The sequence below is a fragment of the Cavia porcellus genome, unplaced genomic scaffold (assembly GCF_034190915.1).
Source record: "Cavia porcellus strain 051 isolate PalLab524CR breed Dunkin Hartley unplaced genomic scaffold, mCavPor4.1 scaffold_31, whole genome shotgun sequence".
NCBI lineage: Eukaryota > Metazoa > Chordata > Mammalia > Rodentia > Caviidae > Cavia > Cavia porcellus.
The window spans coordinates 29,260,732-29,279,176 of NW_026947514.1; the positions used below are offsets into that span (position 1 = coordinate 29,260,732).

The following is an 18,445-nucleotide window of genomic DNA, read 5'->3' on the forward strand; positions in this document are numbered from 1 at the left end:
ACCGTGGCGTAGATTAGGAAGTTAATTTCCCAAGGGCACTGGTGGTGAAGCCAAGGTAAAAACTGGTGTCATTTGCTCCAAGACCCAACACACATGTTGATTCTGGGCTAACTGATACCCTAACAGAGAGAAAGGGCTTTAATAACTGGTGCTCCGCCAATGCCCTGAGCACCTGAGGCCTTGCCAATCCCTTCTGCTCCGAGACACTTGGGGAGCAGCAGATTCATTTCCCCATGCTGAATTCCAAGGGCTCTGGGAGGGAAGGCAGCCAGAAATAGGGTTCTAGTTCTTTTCTTGGTATTTTCCTGTTTTTGGCAGTGCCTCAATGGTTAGGGATGAATGACCAGGAGGACCCCTGCCACGATGGCATGTCGTTGGGGGCAGGAATCCTGAAGGAGACCATAGCCTACATAGTCCCAAAGTAGAAGGGCCATGAGCTCGCCATAGGGACTGTCAGAAGGGTGCTCCCAAGGGGGTGTTGAAGGCAGTGGGACCCGAGTCATCCTTGTCTGGTTGCCTGGGGTGCTATCCCTGCCTCCGGGAGCTGCCAGAGCTCTACAGATGGGAGTAGGCTGTGGCCAACTTCCCCAGCTTTTGAAAATCCTGCATCTTAATTAGTTCCCTACTGCTTTTGTACATGGCCCACATTTTAATAGTCTTCAAGCTTCTTCCACCGTTTGCTCCCTGATGTTCGATGCGATTTCTCTTCTCCCTAAGACAGCCCCCTCCGCCCAACACCCTCCCATCCAGGGACAGCTGAAGGAAGGCTGATGTGCCAAGCATGTAGCCTGAGATTGATGAGGCTGTCAGTGGGCTCCTGTGCCCCCCAGCCCTCCCCGCTGCCATGTGCTCCTCAGATGAATGAGCTGGGAGGGTGTGGGCATGATAGGGAAAGTACAGGAAGGGACCTGTGGAACCTTGAGCCAGGTGTGAGCTGATGGACAGCGTGACCTTCTTCCAGCCCGCAGAGGAGGCTGGCTGTGTCCTTCCACGGGGAAGGACACTCCAGCTCCCACCCCAGTCTGTCAGTGCTTATCTGTCTCTGTGTGGGGGGTTGCCTGAGCTTGGGACAGCAGGGAGAAAGGATGCCTTCAAGTGCATCAGGGGGAAATGACCAGTCATTTATCTCTTTCTCACAGCGTTAGAGCCTGCAGCCATCCATCCTTGGAGGCCTGCAACAGCAGCAGCCTGCTTTGTTGGCCTCAGGAGAAGGGCAGCCGGGGAAAGGTGGCCCACTTCTTGTCCCTGGACCTCCCTGCATCTCTTGACAGGAGCCTGAAATGAGCAACTGAGCCTGGATGTCCTGGACACTGCTTGTGTCCTGAGGGTTGTGGGAGCCTGGGGTGGCAAAGGCCATGGACCTGCAGCTGGAGTGGGCAGAGCAGCAATATTAGTGTCATGAGCTGCAGTCAGGGCTGAAAGAGCCATCTTCAGAGCAGGGATTATAAACCTGAGAAGTCACAGAGTTACACGCCGTGGTCCTTCACTTGTTTCTCTCTGGCAGGTTCATGATTAGCATCCCTAGCACTCTGCACAAGTCTTGGCGTGTGACAGATGGAGGGTAAAGAGTTATTAAAGGGATGTAGGAAAGAAAAGTGTTCAGCATTTGATCTCAAGCTGGGAGAACGTGACTCGAAGAGATGAGATCATTGTCTCCATTTTGCAGATGAGAGAGACTGAGCTCAGGAGAAGAAGCTTTGGACAGCCCAGCCTGGCCTCTCCTTGGATTCCCATTCTGGTGCATGGGTCAGTTAAAACTGTGACCTTACCCTCTTCCCAGCCGTTGGTTATAAGTCATAGGGACCTTCCCTATGCCAAATGGCTGTGCTGTGTGGGAAAAAGGCCATAGAACAGGGACCACAAGGCCTGGCCTCAAGGCCAGACTCCTCTACACACTGGCTTCGTGATTTTGGGGACTCCCTGTGCACCTCAGCCTCGATTCTTCATCTGCAGAAAGTGGATCATAGTAGCTTCAGGGAGTTATTCTAAGGATTGTGGGGTCTGATGATAGGGGAGTTGGCACGTGTGAGGAAACACCGCGATTCCACCTCTACATTGCACTGCAAAGTGGGCACTGGGGTTCTCATGTATGCACAACAATCTTGCTGCTGGCAGCTCACTGCCTTGCCAGCAATTGTATGTCTAGCCAGAGTGGGAGCCCATCTTGTTTTAGAGTCTTACTAGATCCCAGTCCAGCATCTTATACACTAGAGAGAGAAGACCAGGTACCTGGTGGTGGGGCCCACAGCTTATATGACTTCGTTCTTTGGGCCCCAGAGCTCAGTCCTCCAGCATCTATTGTTCAGGGCAGTGATGAACTTGAAAGGCTTCCTCTCTGCATGTATGACGCCTCTGATCATGGTGTATGCCAGCCAGTGCCATCTGCCTGGGTCTTCTCTCCCATTCTTGATGTGAGCTGGTTTATATTCTTCCTGGAGAACCACTTCTCTGTGGACTTGCCATGATAAAGAGCCATACTTTGGCCCCCTTAACACAGGTACCTGGCTCTGACCCTCAGCATCCACTCTGGTTCAGTGTTGAACCACAGGCCAGGGGCTCCTCTCAGTGTAGACTCTGTTGGGTTGCACCTGACAACGTGAATGCAAGCTTTGTCCATGCTGGGTCTAGCTCCCTCCCGAGTACCAGGCTCACCATGCATCTCATTGGTCTCTCCATTGCTCTCCTCGCCCTTCTTTAGTTATTTTAACAGTCATCCTGTTACAACGTAGGCTTCATCTTGTCACTGTTTTCTCCAAACCTCTGGTGGCTTGGCATCATCCTCAGGACAGGGACTGACATTGTCTTGGCTGCTAACCCAGCCCTTCAAGGCCCCGGAAACTCTGATCTTGGCCTTGCACTGATGGCTGCTTACCTGGATATCTGTGCTTTGATATCTGTGCCTCCACTTCTGTGTCTTCCTGGCCATATTTAAAAACAATAATCATCATCCTCTCACCCCGTGCTACAGCTTTCCCACCTCCACTTAGTTTTTCTCCAAGGCATTGATTATCAAATGTCACACTGTAGGTCTTACTTGTTCATTTCCTGTATTGTTTCTTCCCTATATGTATTGTTTCTTATGAACTAGAATATACAATCCACCAGGACCAGGAGTTTTGTCCCTTTTGTGTCCCTTTTGTCCCCAGAACCCAGCACATAGTAAATGCCCAATATTTATTCACTAAATGGATGAAGAAAGAAGGCTATTCTTTTTTTAAAATTTTTACTTAAAGAAGAAAAGCAAAACAGAAAAAAGGGTAGAAATAATACAGAATTTAAAAATAAAACAGTAAGAAATTCCTTGTTGATAAATTTCATATTGTTATCTTATTTTTTTTTCCAGTACTGGGGATTGAACTCATGACCTCACACTTTCCAGGTAGATACTTATGCCACTGAGCTAAATTCCCAGCCCCTACATATTGTTATCTTAGAAGCAGTTGTTCAATACAATGTCGAAGCATAAAAAGTGGACAATCAAACAATGACAGTAAAAACTATTGTTGGATAAACTAACAACTTAGTAGTACAGTTATCTATCTTGCACACTTAAACATACATAAAGTTATATCCTTTAGAGCATATTCTTTCCCTTTCATTATCACAATGTGTATTGTACATTTTAGTACTATTTTTTTTACTAGAGAGACGATACGGTATTTACAAATGTCAGTCTGATTTATCTCGCTTATGAGGATAGTTCAAGAAGCAGGCTGTTCTTTACTGGGATTTTGCTGTGGTTTCCTCCCAAGCTTCCTGAGCCATGCCTGCCCTAGCATCAGAGCAGGGCCAGCTTCTCCATGTTGAGTTGTGTCTCATACTCTGTTGCTTCTATCTGCTGTCTGTTGCTGCTGTGCTTCCCAGGTCGTGCATACGCTGGGGAAATTGGGCCTCCCGCGTCTGGCGGCTCAGGAGTGTCAGGTGAGGCACTTTAGCCAAGAAGCATGGTAGAGGGAGGGTTGAGGAGGTGATGAGGAGGTCGCTTACCTTTTCCAGTCATTCTGCCTGTGTCACATGCTTCATGCTTGGTGCTTTGTTGGCCCACATAGCAACACGGGTAGTGGCTTTTGTTCTCCAAGTTTGACAAATAAGGAACTCAAGGGCAAGGGGGTAGTTTTGGATAACAGAGCTGAGATCTCACCCAGAGCATCTTATTACACTTCCCAGTCATCTGTACTCCCTTAAAGTATTTACTTTTATTTTTTCCCTCAATGTCACTAATGTATAATTAACATATACAAATTATGTATGTATATATGGTGTAATACATAATGTTTCAGTATATGTATATATTATAAAATGATTAAAGCAGGCTAATTAACCTTACACACTTACTATTATCTCTTAGCAATTTTCAAGTTTATAACACATTATTATTGAGTATAGTCACCATGCTGTCTAATAGATCTCCATGCCAGGTATGGTGGCATGCCTATAATCTCAGAACTCAGGAGGCTGAGTCAGGAGGAGTGCACTCACTGCAAGTTTGAGGCCAGCCTGGGCTACAAAGTGAGTTGAAGGCCAGCCTGAACTGCATGGTAAAAATCTATACCAAAAATACCAAACAAACAAACCAACCAACCAACCTCCAGAACATACATATACTGAGACCGTGGCTCTTCTCCACCGCCCCCCACCAGAAATATTTCACCCAGGAAAATCCATTCCTGCCTTCTTCCTATCTTTCTAAGCTGTATTTACTTGATCTGTGGTGACTTACTTCGACAGAGTAGGTGTTTTTCTGCATCCCATGGCTGAGGAAATACTTCTGTGTGTTTGCAACCTCAGATTCTGGAAACCATCCCTGTGTGTCTACTTGGTAAGAGTGGGTAAACACAACCAAGGCCATGTCCAGGAGCGACTGGTCCTCTGGCTGTGTGGCTGGCCTGGAATTCTAAAGTGAGTGGTAATGGGAGCCTTCAAGTTCAGCCTGGGTTTTCTCTGTGTGAATCTCACTTATTTTGAACTTTTTTTTGGAGACAGAGTCTTGCTATGCAGTTCAGGCTGGCCTTGAACTCACTTTGAATTATGGCTGGTCTTGAACTCACATCGATCCTCCTGTCTCAGCCTCCTGAGTGCTAGGATTACAGCCATGTGCCATGTTTTGAGCTTTATGAGTCACAAAACTGGGAGTTAAATGCAGCCAAGAGCGTGGCTCCCCTAGGGAATGAACAGACAGACTCTTGAGCCTGCCACCACTCAGGAGACCAGGTCTTCAGTCTTTGCACGTCTTCCCCTGTGAGGTAAGAGATGAGAGTGTCCCCCTTTTTTCCCTCCTAGAATCTGATGGGGATAAATGAAATCATGATTGTTAAGCTCCTTCCTCCTTGGTGTAAGTTGATGTATAAATCCAAGGACACACAATGAGCTTAATTATGGAAAATAATAAGCACCCAGAAGACAAAACTACATGTTTGTGTTTTTAAAGAAAAACTAGAGGCAGGATTTTAAAACATCTGAATGCTCAGGATGGATCAGAAGGATTCTTTGCCATTGTCTGTGGGATGGCTCCCTCCCTTTGGCTCCACAGCTCTATCTCCAGGCCTTGAATCAGAGCGAGCCGGTGATGGATGGATGGATAGATGCACCTTGTCGGGGTGTGTCACCACAATTTCCCCAGGGGTAGGCTGTCTGTTGGCAGGGCCCAGCCTCCCGAAAGATGGTATCTTTTGCAAACTCGACAGCTAACGGACAGCTCCTCGCTCTGTGCATTTCCCCAAAGAAGAACAGTCTTAATCTGTTTTTTTATATGGCATGTTTTATTATAATCCATATACAGCTCCAGGTTCCCAGTGCTCTCTCTGGATCCTAATAACGAGGGAGAAGGAGTCAGAGGCTCGGTGAGCCTGTGACATCCATGACGTTTGCAATTTTAAATGACCTGGGATTTAATTACTCACTGTGCTCCCATGTTGCACTTTCAGACTCATCTCGCCAGCATCCTGTTAATGAGCTCGGTGGCTCCAACAGCCCAGTGGAAGCTTTTCTTTCGGTGCATTGGGTGGCAGGCTTGGGCCACCTGTGTCAGAAGCTTGTGGCTTTGATCTGCAGCAGAGAGGAGGACTGTCCTGTCTGAATCCTGGGGAGAAGCCATTGCTCCTCACTGTCTTTTTTTTTTTTTTTCTTTGCTTGTATTTGTGCCTTTTCTTTCTTTCCTTTTTTTTTTTTTTTTAAGACTTTCTATGCTTCAATCCTTGTTTGTCTAAGAGGTTTTTTCTTATTTGGAAACCGATTTGCTTCGGTTTGCACAGAAGCTGTCTCTAGTGTGATGGATCGTGCTTGGAAGTCACCCAAGGAGTATCTCTGTTCCCAATTAGAAGTGGAGGCAGAGCTGCTTACGGGGGCCCAGGGAGGCGGCTGGCTTGGGTGACAGCTGCTGCTGCTTTGGAGAGAGTGTAACGATCCGTGGGTTTATATCCATGTGTATAAAATCAGGCTAATTTAAAGATGAATTATGTGTGTGTGTGTTGGACCATTTTCTTTTAATGTTAGATGTTTGATGACTCCTGTCAGAATGTGTGGTCTTCAAATTTGTGTAAGGTGCAAAATGAGTATACTTTTAAGGAATTACTAAATCCTATTAAGATCTATATCCAGATGCACCATATTAGAATAAAATTGAATCAATGAAATCCCCAAGGGTTCAAGAGGAGCCGGTCTAGGTTGTATATTGTGCAAGAGCTTGGAGCGTTATCTCTTTTCTCTCTTCACTCTGGGACCTTCTGTAGTTGGAGGCAGAGAATGCACCCTCTGGTGGGTGGTAGGGAGGGGTGGCTACCCTTTCATTCTGATCTTTGAAGTTTTACCCATAGTGTTTTTCTACCATGTTTCACCAGTGCTCATCTAGAATGTTGCTTAGGGAGCAGCGCTCAGCCAGGTATTAAGTAGGCAATGTTTAGAACCATATTTAAATTCTTTCCATTTTTGGAAAGCAAAATCATAGTAAACATTTCTTTTAATGCTATAAATACACACTGTCTAGTACGACAGACACTGGGCATATGTGGCTATGGAATGTTTAAAATTTGGCACTGTGAGTTGAGATGTGCTGTGTAGTAAAATACACACCAGACAGTGAAGTCTTAATGTGAGTAAAAGAGTGCAAAATATGGCATCAAATTTTAAACAGTTATTTCATGTTAAATGGCAATGCTTTGGAAATTTTGGGTTAAAGAAAGTATATTATTAAAATGGACTGCATCTGCCTCTCTTTACTTGTTAAGATGTGGCTATTAGAAAGTTTAAAGTGATGTCAATGGCATGCATTACAATTTTATTGGACAGGGTAGTTGTATCACTAAAATCCAAATGATTCAAACCTGATTCTGCATTTGTAGTGTACTTGCAATATGCTAGGCTCTTTGTATATATGATCTAATTTGGAATACAAGTTTTGAAAAGAATATAACAAAACAAAACAAATAGAAATTGATAAAGTCTCACACAAGTTGTTTTGATGGGTCCTTTCGGAGATTCTTAATGCAGAACATTACCTTGTTTAATTCTCACTGGAACACCATAGAAACAGATACTATGATCATCTCCATTTAACACATGAAGTGTTAGAGATTTAGGTTAAGTAACCAGCCTGTGGTCCACTACTAATAAATGGCAAGGCTAGGGATGACTCCAGGGGTATCTGAAAGCAGAAATTATATGAGCCAAATTAAATACTGGTGATTAGGAGAGAATGAGGCCACTAGGTGATCCTGAGAAAGGCTCTTTCTGTATTTGCCTCCCTGGTGCAGGGATTGGACTCTGGAGAGTCCACTCCAGAGAGAGCCATTGGAGAGCTGTTTAAGCTCTTTGCCTGGAGGTCAACCTTTTGTAGTTTTCTAATTTGATTCTGTTTTCACTCTTGATTCTCTCACTGTGTCTACCTGGTAGTCTGGCTAAAGATATTCAAGAGAGTGGATTGAATTTTGGGAAAGTGGGAGGGAGGCATATTTAGCAGGGGTTAAATAAAGCTGGAGGAGGAGGAAGAGGAAGAAGAAGGGGGGGAGGAGGAGGAGGAGGAGAAAGTTCATAGATGATGGAAAGTTCTGTATGGGTTTCATAGCATCGTGGGAGGCTGAGCACCACAGGAGGTTGCTCAGGCTGCGTGGGGTCCTCCGTTCAGCAGAAAGCTGCCTTTTATCCTGAAATGTGCAAGCTATGGGAAGAGTCTAGGAATGCAACAAAAACACACAGAAGGTCTGGAGGAAGACTTTTTAAGGGAGGACCAAAGAGAGGCCTAAGAAGTCCCGACAGCCTTACAGTCCTTAGACGGTTGAGTTCTGGACGGTGACTGGACTTTGCTCCTTCCCAAATGGGTGATAGCAGGCAAATTCTAAATCTCCTTGAACTGCACTGTTCTTACCTGTCAATAGGTGGTCTTGGTATGGTGGAGGATTAAGTGACACATAGCAATAACAGCTATTCTGTTTTAGGAATTGCAGAGCCTCTGCATGTATATGTGTGTCCCATGTGTCAAGTCCTCTGCATGTATACGAATGTACCAAAGAAGAGTTGGGTTCAACCTTGGATTGTCAATGACTAGTGAGATTACAATGAATGGAGGCTCTTTTCATGATCTCCACAGCACCTTGAAAGATCATTTGTCTGCATTTTTTGTCCTGCTGTGTGGCTTTTGGTGAAGTTACTTAAGTCCTCTGAGCCTAGAGTGACTCAATTACAAAATGAGATGATTGAATTCAGTGATCCATAAGTCCCTTTCCAGTTCTAAAATATTTTTTTTTCCAGCTCTAAAATATTGTGCAGTTCTGGCAACAGAATTGTGTTGGGAAAGCTAAGAGGGATATTAAAATATGAACTTAAAAAATATATATGATTATTAGAAGTTTGAAGGATTGTGACCAGCTGTTCTCTTTTGACTGAGGACAGGACATGAGGAAACATGCTTTAATTGTTTGAAATTAGACGTTTAGGAGACTTTTTGACTTGGGAGAGAGAGTAACATGTCATCAGAGCAAGCTGTGCAGCTGCACGCTCCACACTCATTAAAGCAGTTGACAATGTTTCTGACAGTCAACGTAAATGAAACTTTATCACACAGGCCTTCCCTGACTCCTTGGTCTAAAGTAGCATCCCTTTATTTTTTCCACATTCACTCTGTTTTCCTCCGTACCATATAAGACACTTTGTAATTGTGTCTTTATTTTGAATTTTGCCTTTTATATATCTCCTTAGAGTACATGCTGCCCAAAGGCAGGGTCTGTTTTGATTTGGTCACTTCTTAGTCCCTTGTCTCAGAGCACAGAGTTGTCACATGGTGGGTGCTCAGTACACATCAGTACGAATCTGTGGTGGGTGGGTATGTTGGAGCGGTGGCAGAGTTGGTGATAGTGCTGCTTCATGGAAGTGGTTCCTCTGTTCTTTTTTGATAAGAAAAATCCCAAAGACTTGTCTATCAAGAGAATTTAGATACTGTTTCTTCTTCTTCTCACCTTCTTTTTGGGATGCATTTCTCCAGTTTTAGTGGGATATCCAAGATCCTTACAGTGAACCTGTACTGTCTCAGGTAAAGGAGATGGAAATGGTAGGTAGAGTTCTGGTGGAGGCAGAATAAAGCCTGATGGAGCAGGGTTGGTTCCGTTTGCTTTTTATTTCCATTTGTTGGCCTTCATACTGCTCTGTGCCCTGGGAAGTTGACTTTGGCCGGCTGCATCTACTGGCCTCCTGGCCCTCTGACCTCCGGTTGAGACTGGCCAGTGGGAGGGAGCACAGCAGGAAATTAGCCGGTAGAGAGAGTGACCAAGTAAGCCCATTGTTTTGGGTTCTGTTAAGGATGCTGAATGGCAATGGCACAGAGTGCGAGGAAGAGCACACTGCTTATCTCATGGCTAGGAAGCAACAGGGAGGGAGTAGAAGAGATGGAGATTGCACAATCCCTTTCAAAGGCCCTTCCCTAGTGACCTACAAATCTCCTCCTCAGCCTTATCTCCTGAAGTTTCTACCACCTCCCAATAGGGCTACACTGTGCCCAAGCTTCTAATATATAAGCCTTTGGGGTCATTCACCATCAGAGTTATGGGCCCTAGTAACTTAAAGTTTCGGGTAGCTGATCAAACTCCAGTGCCTTCAGGAAAAATGCCCTGCACCTCCAGCTTCCTTGTTTTCCTGGTGTGGGGATACTGCAGCATTCACTCTGCTGCTCTGGGGCCTCTTGCACATTTTCCTTTGCTTCTTCTTTTCTTGGGCTTTTAAAAGCTCCACTATACCTATGAGTTGATAAGAACAGCCTCTTTGCGTCTGAGCAGAGCTGGGCAGCCAGCATGGCCAAGGGGAGATCATGAAGTTGTCAGATAAGAGCTGAGACAGAGGAAGGAGATAACAATGGAGGTCGATGTTGGTATACTGCTTGAGAGTCTTCCAAACTTCATGTAAATGATCACTTTTCTTCCCCACAAAACAACTTTGGCATGGGGCCCTGTTATTCCTCTTTGTATGTGGAGAAGCTTCAGGCTCCTTGAAAACCTTGTCCAAAGTCACGTGGCCAAAGGATCGGGTGGTCTGATCCTGCATCCCACTGGCACACTTCCTGTTTTGCCTCAGTTTTCTCTAGGTTGGGATTTATCCATGGGGTTATAAAATGAAGATGGAAAGCTTTCTCCCACTCCAATACTCCTATTTTGGAAGTCCTGCCCAGGAGCTCTGGTCCATGCATGTACGCAAGAACCATTCTTCCTGTCCATGTTTTTTCTAGTGGCCTGACAGGCCTTTCTGTGTTGTTTTCAGAAGTGGAGCTGCCCCTGAAGAAGGACGGGTTCACCTCGGAAAGCACCACACTGGAAGCCTTGCTGCGTGGTGAGGGAGTGGAGAAGAAAGTGGACACCAGAGAGGAAGAGAGCATCCAGGAGATCCAGGTAGCGCCATGTCTGTTGGGGACACTGTAGAGCAGCCCTCCAGTTCTGGCTGTCACCCTAAAGAACAGAGCTGTGTCCCAACTAGCCTCCTAGCACCAGTAACAGGAAGTTCTTTTTCAATTTAATGCAGAAGTCATTGTACTCCTAAATCTATTTTCCTCCTGGATTTCCCTATTTCTCCATTCAAAATATGTTTACTGAGCCTGCTGAGAGCTAGGTACTGTGTGCTGGGTTCTGGGGAAGTGATGGGGAACAAAATGAGCTAAGTCCTGGTGCCTGTGGCATCCTGCAGGCTCACTGCTTCACCAAGTGAGTCCCTGCCTTTTCCCTTCCTTACGCCCCAGCCTCTGCTCAGCTCACCGCACCCCTCAGGCTTTCCCCACATGACTTGTTCATCCTCAAGGCCAATCTAGTCTTTCCCAGGCAGGGATGGTGGCTTTTGCCCCTGTGTGCCCACTACTTTCTGTTCATGCCACCGCTTAAGCTCCAGGACACAGTATTATTGTGGTGTGCTCCTCTCATTTCTTCTCATTTAACTTGAATTCCTATTATCAAATACAATGATGGGCATAGAATATTACAGTAATGTCACTTAATGCTATAATAAAGTAGTAGTAATAACAGAATTGAATTATATTCATGCTAAATTTATATTACACCCTAAATTTTATAGTTTGTTATATATATATAGTATATTAGTTTTATATTCCATTTAACAATTAATTCATTGATTTATTAAAATAATGATTATATTAAAAAACAAGACTACATTTTTGGTTTGCCTTCTGAGGGCCACCAAGTTCCTCCAAGTTCCTTAAAGTCAGGGAGTGGGCTGTATGTTCAGCATTGTATTCTCAGCCTTTTGCTCCAAATCAGCACAGAGATGGCGCTCAATACAGACCTTGAATGAATCAATGAAGCTGGCATCCTCCTCTGCCATTCCTGTGTTAAGATGAATGGGCAAGTGTTTTCCATTTAGTTACCACCACCTGACTTATTTTTTCGCCTCCTCTACTTTCCATAAGTTATAGTCCTAGTAGAGATCTTCATTAACTCTAAGCTTTATTTATCCAGAAGACCTTGCAGTCATTTCTGACTGCTGTCTCCCTCTCATACCTAACATCCCATGCACCAGGAATCCTGTCGCCTTCTGTATAAATCCAGAGCACAACCCCTTTTCCCCATGTTGACTGGTGATCTAAGCCACCGTCATCTCTTCCCTGAGTGCTACGGGTACTTTCTCAAAGGTCTCCCTGCTCCTGCCTCAGAAGGAGTCTTTAAAGAAATTATTCTCTTTAAAATAAAAATTTTAGATTCATAGCAAAATGGAGAGGTGGCTACAGAAGTTCCCATATGTCTTATGCTCCCATACATGCATTGTTCCCGTTATCAACATCTCCAATCACGTTTGTTATAATCAGTGAACCTGCATTCACATATCAGTGTCCCCAAGTGTGGGGCTCACATTATAGTTCACTCTTGGTGCTGGACAGTGTGAGTCAGGTGAAATGTATAATGACATGTTGCCACCATTATGGGATCATACAAAATAGTTTCACTGCCCTGAACATCTTCTGTACTCTGCTATACATCCCTCCCACCCTCCTGATATCTACAGTGATTGATCTTTCCCGGACTGCATGGTTTTACCTTTTCCAAGTGTCATCCAGGTAGGATCTCACAGCCTATTCAGATTGGTTCCTTTCATTTAGCAATATGCATGGAAAACTCCTCCATGTTATTACATGGCTTGATAGTGCATTTCTTTTTAGTGTAAAATGATATTCCATTGTCTGCTTGGGCTGCTGCAGAAGGAGCTTTTAAAAGATTGGCTCCTGTCATCCTTGTATTCAAAACCCTGCAGTGGTCACTGTTGTCTAGATTGACAGTAAGACCCTCGAACCTCTCTCTGATGGGGCATCTTCCTCTGCCCCTCACTCATTCTGTTCCAGGCACACAGCTGTCTCCGACCTCTGTTTGCTGCTCCAGCACCCATGAGGCATTTCCCTGCCTTTGGGCTTTTGCTCTGGCCTTCATCTCTTTCTGGAATGTCCTTCCTCAGCTACCTGTAAGGCTCTGCCCTCTCCTGCTTAAGCTCTTTGCTCTCACCTCCCTTTCTCTAAGAGTTGTAGCCTGACCGTGACATCTAACACGACATCCTGTGCCTGCCTCACCCTGGCACTTCTCATTTCTTCTCTTTCTTTCTTTCATCACCATCTATTGTACTTTGAAGTATTTTCACTTGTTATGTTATTATTTAGTGTCTGTCTTCTTCCAATTGGATGCAAACTCCCCAAGGTTAGTAGCTTTTATCTGTTTGCTCACTGTTGGGTCTCAAGGACTCAAACAGTGTGTGACACTTAGTAGGTGGACAGGAAATATATCTTAAGAGCATACACGAGTGACCAGGTTCTGATGAGCTGGCCTGGCCCCAGTCTGTTCCTCTCTCACATGCCCTACTTTGCTAGCTATATTTTTGTCCTGAAGCACAGCTCTGCTTGTGTCCCTTCCTTGCTAAAAACCTTTTACTTCCCACTAAATAAACCAGAATGGTGGACAGGACCTTCCTGGGCCTCCTGTCTCTGCTCCTCAGCCTCTGTTCAGGCCCCTCGGCAGGTTTTCCTATGACTCCTTTTTGCCCTCAGCTCTTCATGTGCATTGGTCGTGCTGAGCCCTTTATGTGCTGGCTTTTCTTCTGTCTTCACATGCACAAATTCCACTCAGCTTGCGGGCTCAGCCTCATTAGCAGCTTCCTCACGGAGCCTTTCATAGTACCCCCTTAGCCAAAGGGGTCTCTTTTTGCAGGACATACTGCCTCTCTCTCTCTCTCTCTCTCTCTCTCTCTCTCTCTCTGTCTGTCTCTCTCTCCCCCTCTCTCTGTCTCTCTGCATTTTGAGGCCATATGTTACTTTTACCTTTCCCCACATGTTTGGACCTTCAGATGTTGAAGGTGAGATAGACAGAGTTTGCATCATCGTAATACTTGAGAGTATGTTTTGCTTAGTTACTGTATTTTGACATAAGCAACAAATGATACAAAAACATTGCCCAGGGGCCTTGGTATCTGCCAACATGTAGAGACAGAGGGGGCTCAGCCAGCATGCGGGTCGTCATCACCGTGTCACTGTCATCATCAGCCCTGACTGAGGCCAAAGGGCTCCCATGTGCAGAGCATGGAGCTCCTTACTGTGCCTGAAGCTGAAACAGGACCACAAGTCAAATGAGTTTATGTGTTTTTATTAGCTGTATATTATTAAATATGTAGTACATGAGCAATACATTTTCTTTCATTTTTGTTTACTCATTTGACCAAGTTTAAGGGGGAATTCCTCTGAGCAGGCCGTGCATTGGGTGCTGAGGACTCAGAGGGACCAAGAGAGATCTGTCCCCTCTTCTCATACAAACAGAACATAAGTAAACAAAATCATTGCATTTTTGGAGAAAAGCCAAGCAGCTAAATGCCATGAAAAGAACAAGCAGCATGAGGATTCAGTACAAGAGGGGGACAGGTTCTAGGAAGTCTCCTAAGCGAGATAAGGGGTTCGGCCTGAGGAGCCAGCTGAGAAGAGCCAGCACAGAGAAAATCCTAGGGAAGAGCCTTCTGGGAAGAGGGACAGCATGCAAAAAGCCGCTAAGACAGTTCAGAGCTTGCCATGTGGAGAGGACAGACTGAAGGCCAGTGTGGCCAGAGCACGGTGTAGGGAGTGAACAGCCCAGGTAGAAGTGGCCAGGTGGTAGGAGTTGGACCTCCCAGACCTCATGGGGCAAAGAAGTACCTTTTGGTTTCATATAAAATGAAAAAGGAAGCCAATTGGATGATCAAGGTTAGGATAGTGAATTTATGTTTCACCAAGATCCCTCTGATGGGCTGGGGATGCCTGTCTTGCAAGTGTGTGGTCATGAGTTCTATCCCCGGTATCCCCTCCCCCCACCAAAAAAATCCCTCTGACTCTGCATGGAGAGGAGAGTAGATGGAGGGGAGGCAGAGACATTGGATTTTTGAGGCAGTCCTGGAAAGAAATAATAAATTCTTTAAAAAGGAATTTTTCTTCTTTTTCTTCCTGCTCTTCTTCCTCATGTAACCACAAACACCCTGTTACCATCACTGTAAAGACTGTTTAGAGTAACAGAGAGAAAAGTTATTTTAAACAGTGTTTATTTTCCAGATTACGTCCTTGGGCAAGGCCTGCTGGTATGTCACAGGGCAATAGCTGAGTCTATGTTGGACCACCCCGTCCTTCACTCCTAACCCAGGACTCCCCCTCTGCTTCCTGAGCCATGGAATGAGTTTTGTTTGTTAGGACCTTCTGGCTCCTCCCAAGTGACAAGTTGTATAAAGAAACTTCTGGGGTCAGGGCCACATTGCAGGAAATGCAGCTGCCAGCACATCTAAGGCCAGGGCGTGGACTGGAGGTTCTAGAGTCCCAGGGGAGCTGATGGGAAGAGGAAGGACAAAGCCTTGAGGAGAGAGAAGTCCGGTCACTCCTGGACACTGAAGCCATGTGGCATGCTGGGGACCAGCTCAGCTGCCTTTGCCCGCCTTTTACCTTCCAACCCAGATTCCACATCAGGGCTATAAATAACCTTTTCATAAAAAGTGACAGGGGAGCCTGAATTGTATTGAGACGCCAGAAACAATGACCTTTACATTCCAGACCCTTGGAATTTACCATGATTAGATGACTCCAAGATCCAGAAAGCTGTAAGACAGCTATATAGTTGGCAACAATAGTCCTAATAACTAAACCTTATGTGTAGCCTATGTTTTTGTCACTGAAGGGCACGTTGCATGTGACCCATCATTGTCTCGCCTGGCTTTTACTAGTATCCCACCTGCAGGTCAGGAAGTCAAGAGCTTTGCTTTGGATCTGGGCCAACATTCCTAGCTATGGGCTAGAGTTGCATCGAGCAGACAAACTGTTTGTCTCTTAAACGACTGAGGCTGGTCTGGAGACCCATCCGTGCAGCTGGGAGGTGATTTCCCAATAAAACAAGTAGAGAAGTCAGAGAAGAATTCACTAGAGCTGCCTTGAGCTCTTCAGAAGGATTTGTGACCAGCTGATCCTGGTTGCTGTGGCTGGCAGGAAGGCAGGGGTAGAGAACCCCCGGCAGCTCCCTCCTGGGCTTCCCACTTAAAGACAGGCCAGAGGTGGCGTCCTGTCTCGGCAGTCCCTGGGACAGTGGTGGTGACATTGAATGTTCTTGTGGTGCACACACCATCATTGCAAGTATTGTGGCTCCATCCTGTGATGTGGCACTGGCCCACCTTTCCAGTGTCATCTCAGCTGTCTTTCCCTGAGGCTCCCGATTTCCGGTCACTCCTGTCTGTTTTGCTCAATAGGCAAACCATGGTCCTCTGCCTCAGGGAGTTTGTTCCCTCTGTCTGCTCTTCCTTTTCTCCTGTCTGTCCTCGTTCTTGAGACTTCTCTTCGTCATTTTGTTACCTCTGATTGCCCTTTGTCACAGCCTCAAGTAAGCCTTTCCTGACCCCCAGATTAGGTAAAATTCCCTTCTAACACCTCCCCAGGGGTACTTGGACTTGGCTGTCATTGTTTGACAGCGGTTGGGGTTACATCGTTGTGTAGACCTCTTTTCACTAGGTCTATTTGTGTAGACCTGTAAGACCTGTTTGGCACCAGGATTGTAGCCATCCTGCATCATAGGGCCTGCCTTGTAGTCAGCATTAGCTAAATGTTTGTAGACTGAATGTATGAATTCCTGTTCTATAGTTGGGGAACTTGAGGCATGAAAAGAGGGTGATTTGTCTGAGATCACACAGTGAGCCCATAAAGAAACCCCCAGCGTCTCTGATGTGGAGTCCAGTGAGATTCAAGCCCCTTTCCTCATAGCTCACTTCCACCATGGGGAGCTGGGTCCTCTGCCACGACCTTAAACCTGGAGGTGCACAGCTCAGCTCCTCCTCCTGTCCTCTCTTCTAAAGGAAGTAGGGTGCATAGGCCCCTGCATAAACAGAATGCCATACTGCACCTTAGACTGCAGTCCCGAGGGCTGAGGAATGAATGGGAAGCTTAACTCATGAACCTGACCTTGCTCCGTCATGCTTCTTGGTATGGTCTTGAAGAGCTGAAATGGTTTTTGGCCTCAGTTTGTTCAACTGTAAAGTGGAAATGGGATTATAGCCTGCCATGTGACCCTGAGGCCTGTTGCAGAGAGATCACCTGAATTCGTAATTTTTTAACTCCATAGGTTATAATAAAATTTATTTTTCTTTTAAACTTACAACAGATAGTTTTGTTTCATTTCGTTTCATTTCATTTGAGACAGGGTCTTGCTGTGTAGTTCAGGTAGGACTTGAACTCAGGGTGATCCTCTTGCCTCAGCCTCCTGAATGTTGGAATTTCAGGCATTTGCCATAGCCTGGCTAACAATGGATAATTATGAACAGCACATTAACATTACCTTCTAGTTAAAAGCACAGGAAGTTACTTGCTTGCATCAAACAGGATGGGGTTCCAGAAAGGTAGGGAAAGCAGAAACATACTTTTGTATTTCTCAGGTGGCCCTTTAGACACACAAAAATTAATAACGTTAAAGAAGTAAGTTTTGTCAGAACTGGTGGTACAGATCTGTAATCCTCTGTATTCAATGAGAGGCTGAGGTGGGAAGATTGCAAATTCAATTTATTGACTTAGTAAGGCCCTGTCTCAAAGTTAAAATTTTTTTTTTTTAAAAAGGCCTGGATTGGGCTGGGGATTTAGCTCAGAGGCATAAGCACCTGCCTTGCACGCAGGCAGTCGTGAGTTCGATCCCTGGTACCGATAAAAAGGAAAAAGACAAAAAAAAAAAAAAAAAAAAAAAAAAGGCCTGGATGTATAGCTCAGTTCCAAAGGCCCTTGGTTCAATCCCCATACTATAAAACAAAACAAAAGGAAACAAAGCAAAATAAAATCAAAACAAAATAACACCAGTGACAAAGTGGGACACTCCCAACATTACCATCTGATGTTTTTTCCTTTGGATTTTATTGGTTAACTCTTCTATTGACTTTCTTGTCTTTCCAGAGAGTTTTGGAAAATGATGAAAATGTAGATGAAGGGAATGAAGAAGAGGATCTAGAAGAAGATATTCCCAAGCGGAAGAATAGGACCCGAGGACGGGTAAGGAGGGGATGCCAGGAGGGAGGGGAGAGATTAGAGAGATGGAGGCCAGGCAAACAGTCAATGCTGCCATGCATTCCAGGCTTTCTGTTGCCAGGTCATCCTCATGCCTGTGGTCATACTTGCAAAGTACTCAAAAAGCCGTCACCCTAGTTACAACCTGGAAGTGTTCAGAGCTGTCAGGAGGGAGGCAGAGGTGCTCTGAGGGAGGATGGGGGATTAGGACAGTGTGTCTGCCATACTCGTGACTACAGAGAGGAGGCTGTAAGTCCCCCACCTTATTGTATTAGTCAGCTTTCTTTTCGCTGCAATTAAACTTTCATGACTGCAAGGAGAAGAGGCTTATTTGGCTCATGGTTTCAGAGGTTCTAGTTCATGGTCTCCTGGCTCCATGGCAGAAACACCAGTGGGAAGAGCATGCCAGAACAAAGATGCTTGCCTGGGAAGAGTGCCAGAGATGAA

At 45.4% G+C, this 18,445-nt stretch overlaps 1 protein-coding gene across 7 annotated transcripts in view; it reads left to right on the plus strand.

The window, feature by feature from the left end:
- Dpf3 (double PHD fingers 3) overlaps positions 1-18,445 on the plus strand; it is a 287,741-nt gene that overhangs the window by 154,080 nt on the left and 115,216 nt on the right. For all 7 annotated transcript variants that reach the window (XR_010044920.1, XR_010044919.1, XM_063241223.1 and 4 more), the window contains exons 4-5: positions 10,738-10,865; positions 17,888-17,983. Coding sequence is in view for 5 of the 7 variants with exons in the window: in XM_063241223.1 (XP_063097293.1) it covers positions 10,738-10,865; positions 17,888-17,983 (224 nt within the window). In the remaining 2 variants the exon portion in view is untranslated. The remainder of the gene's footprint in view (positions 1-10,737; positions 10,866-17,887; positions 17,984-18,445) is intronic.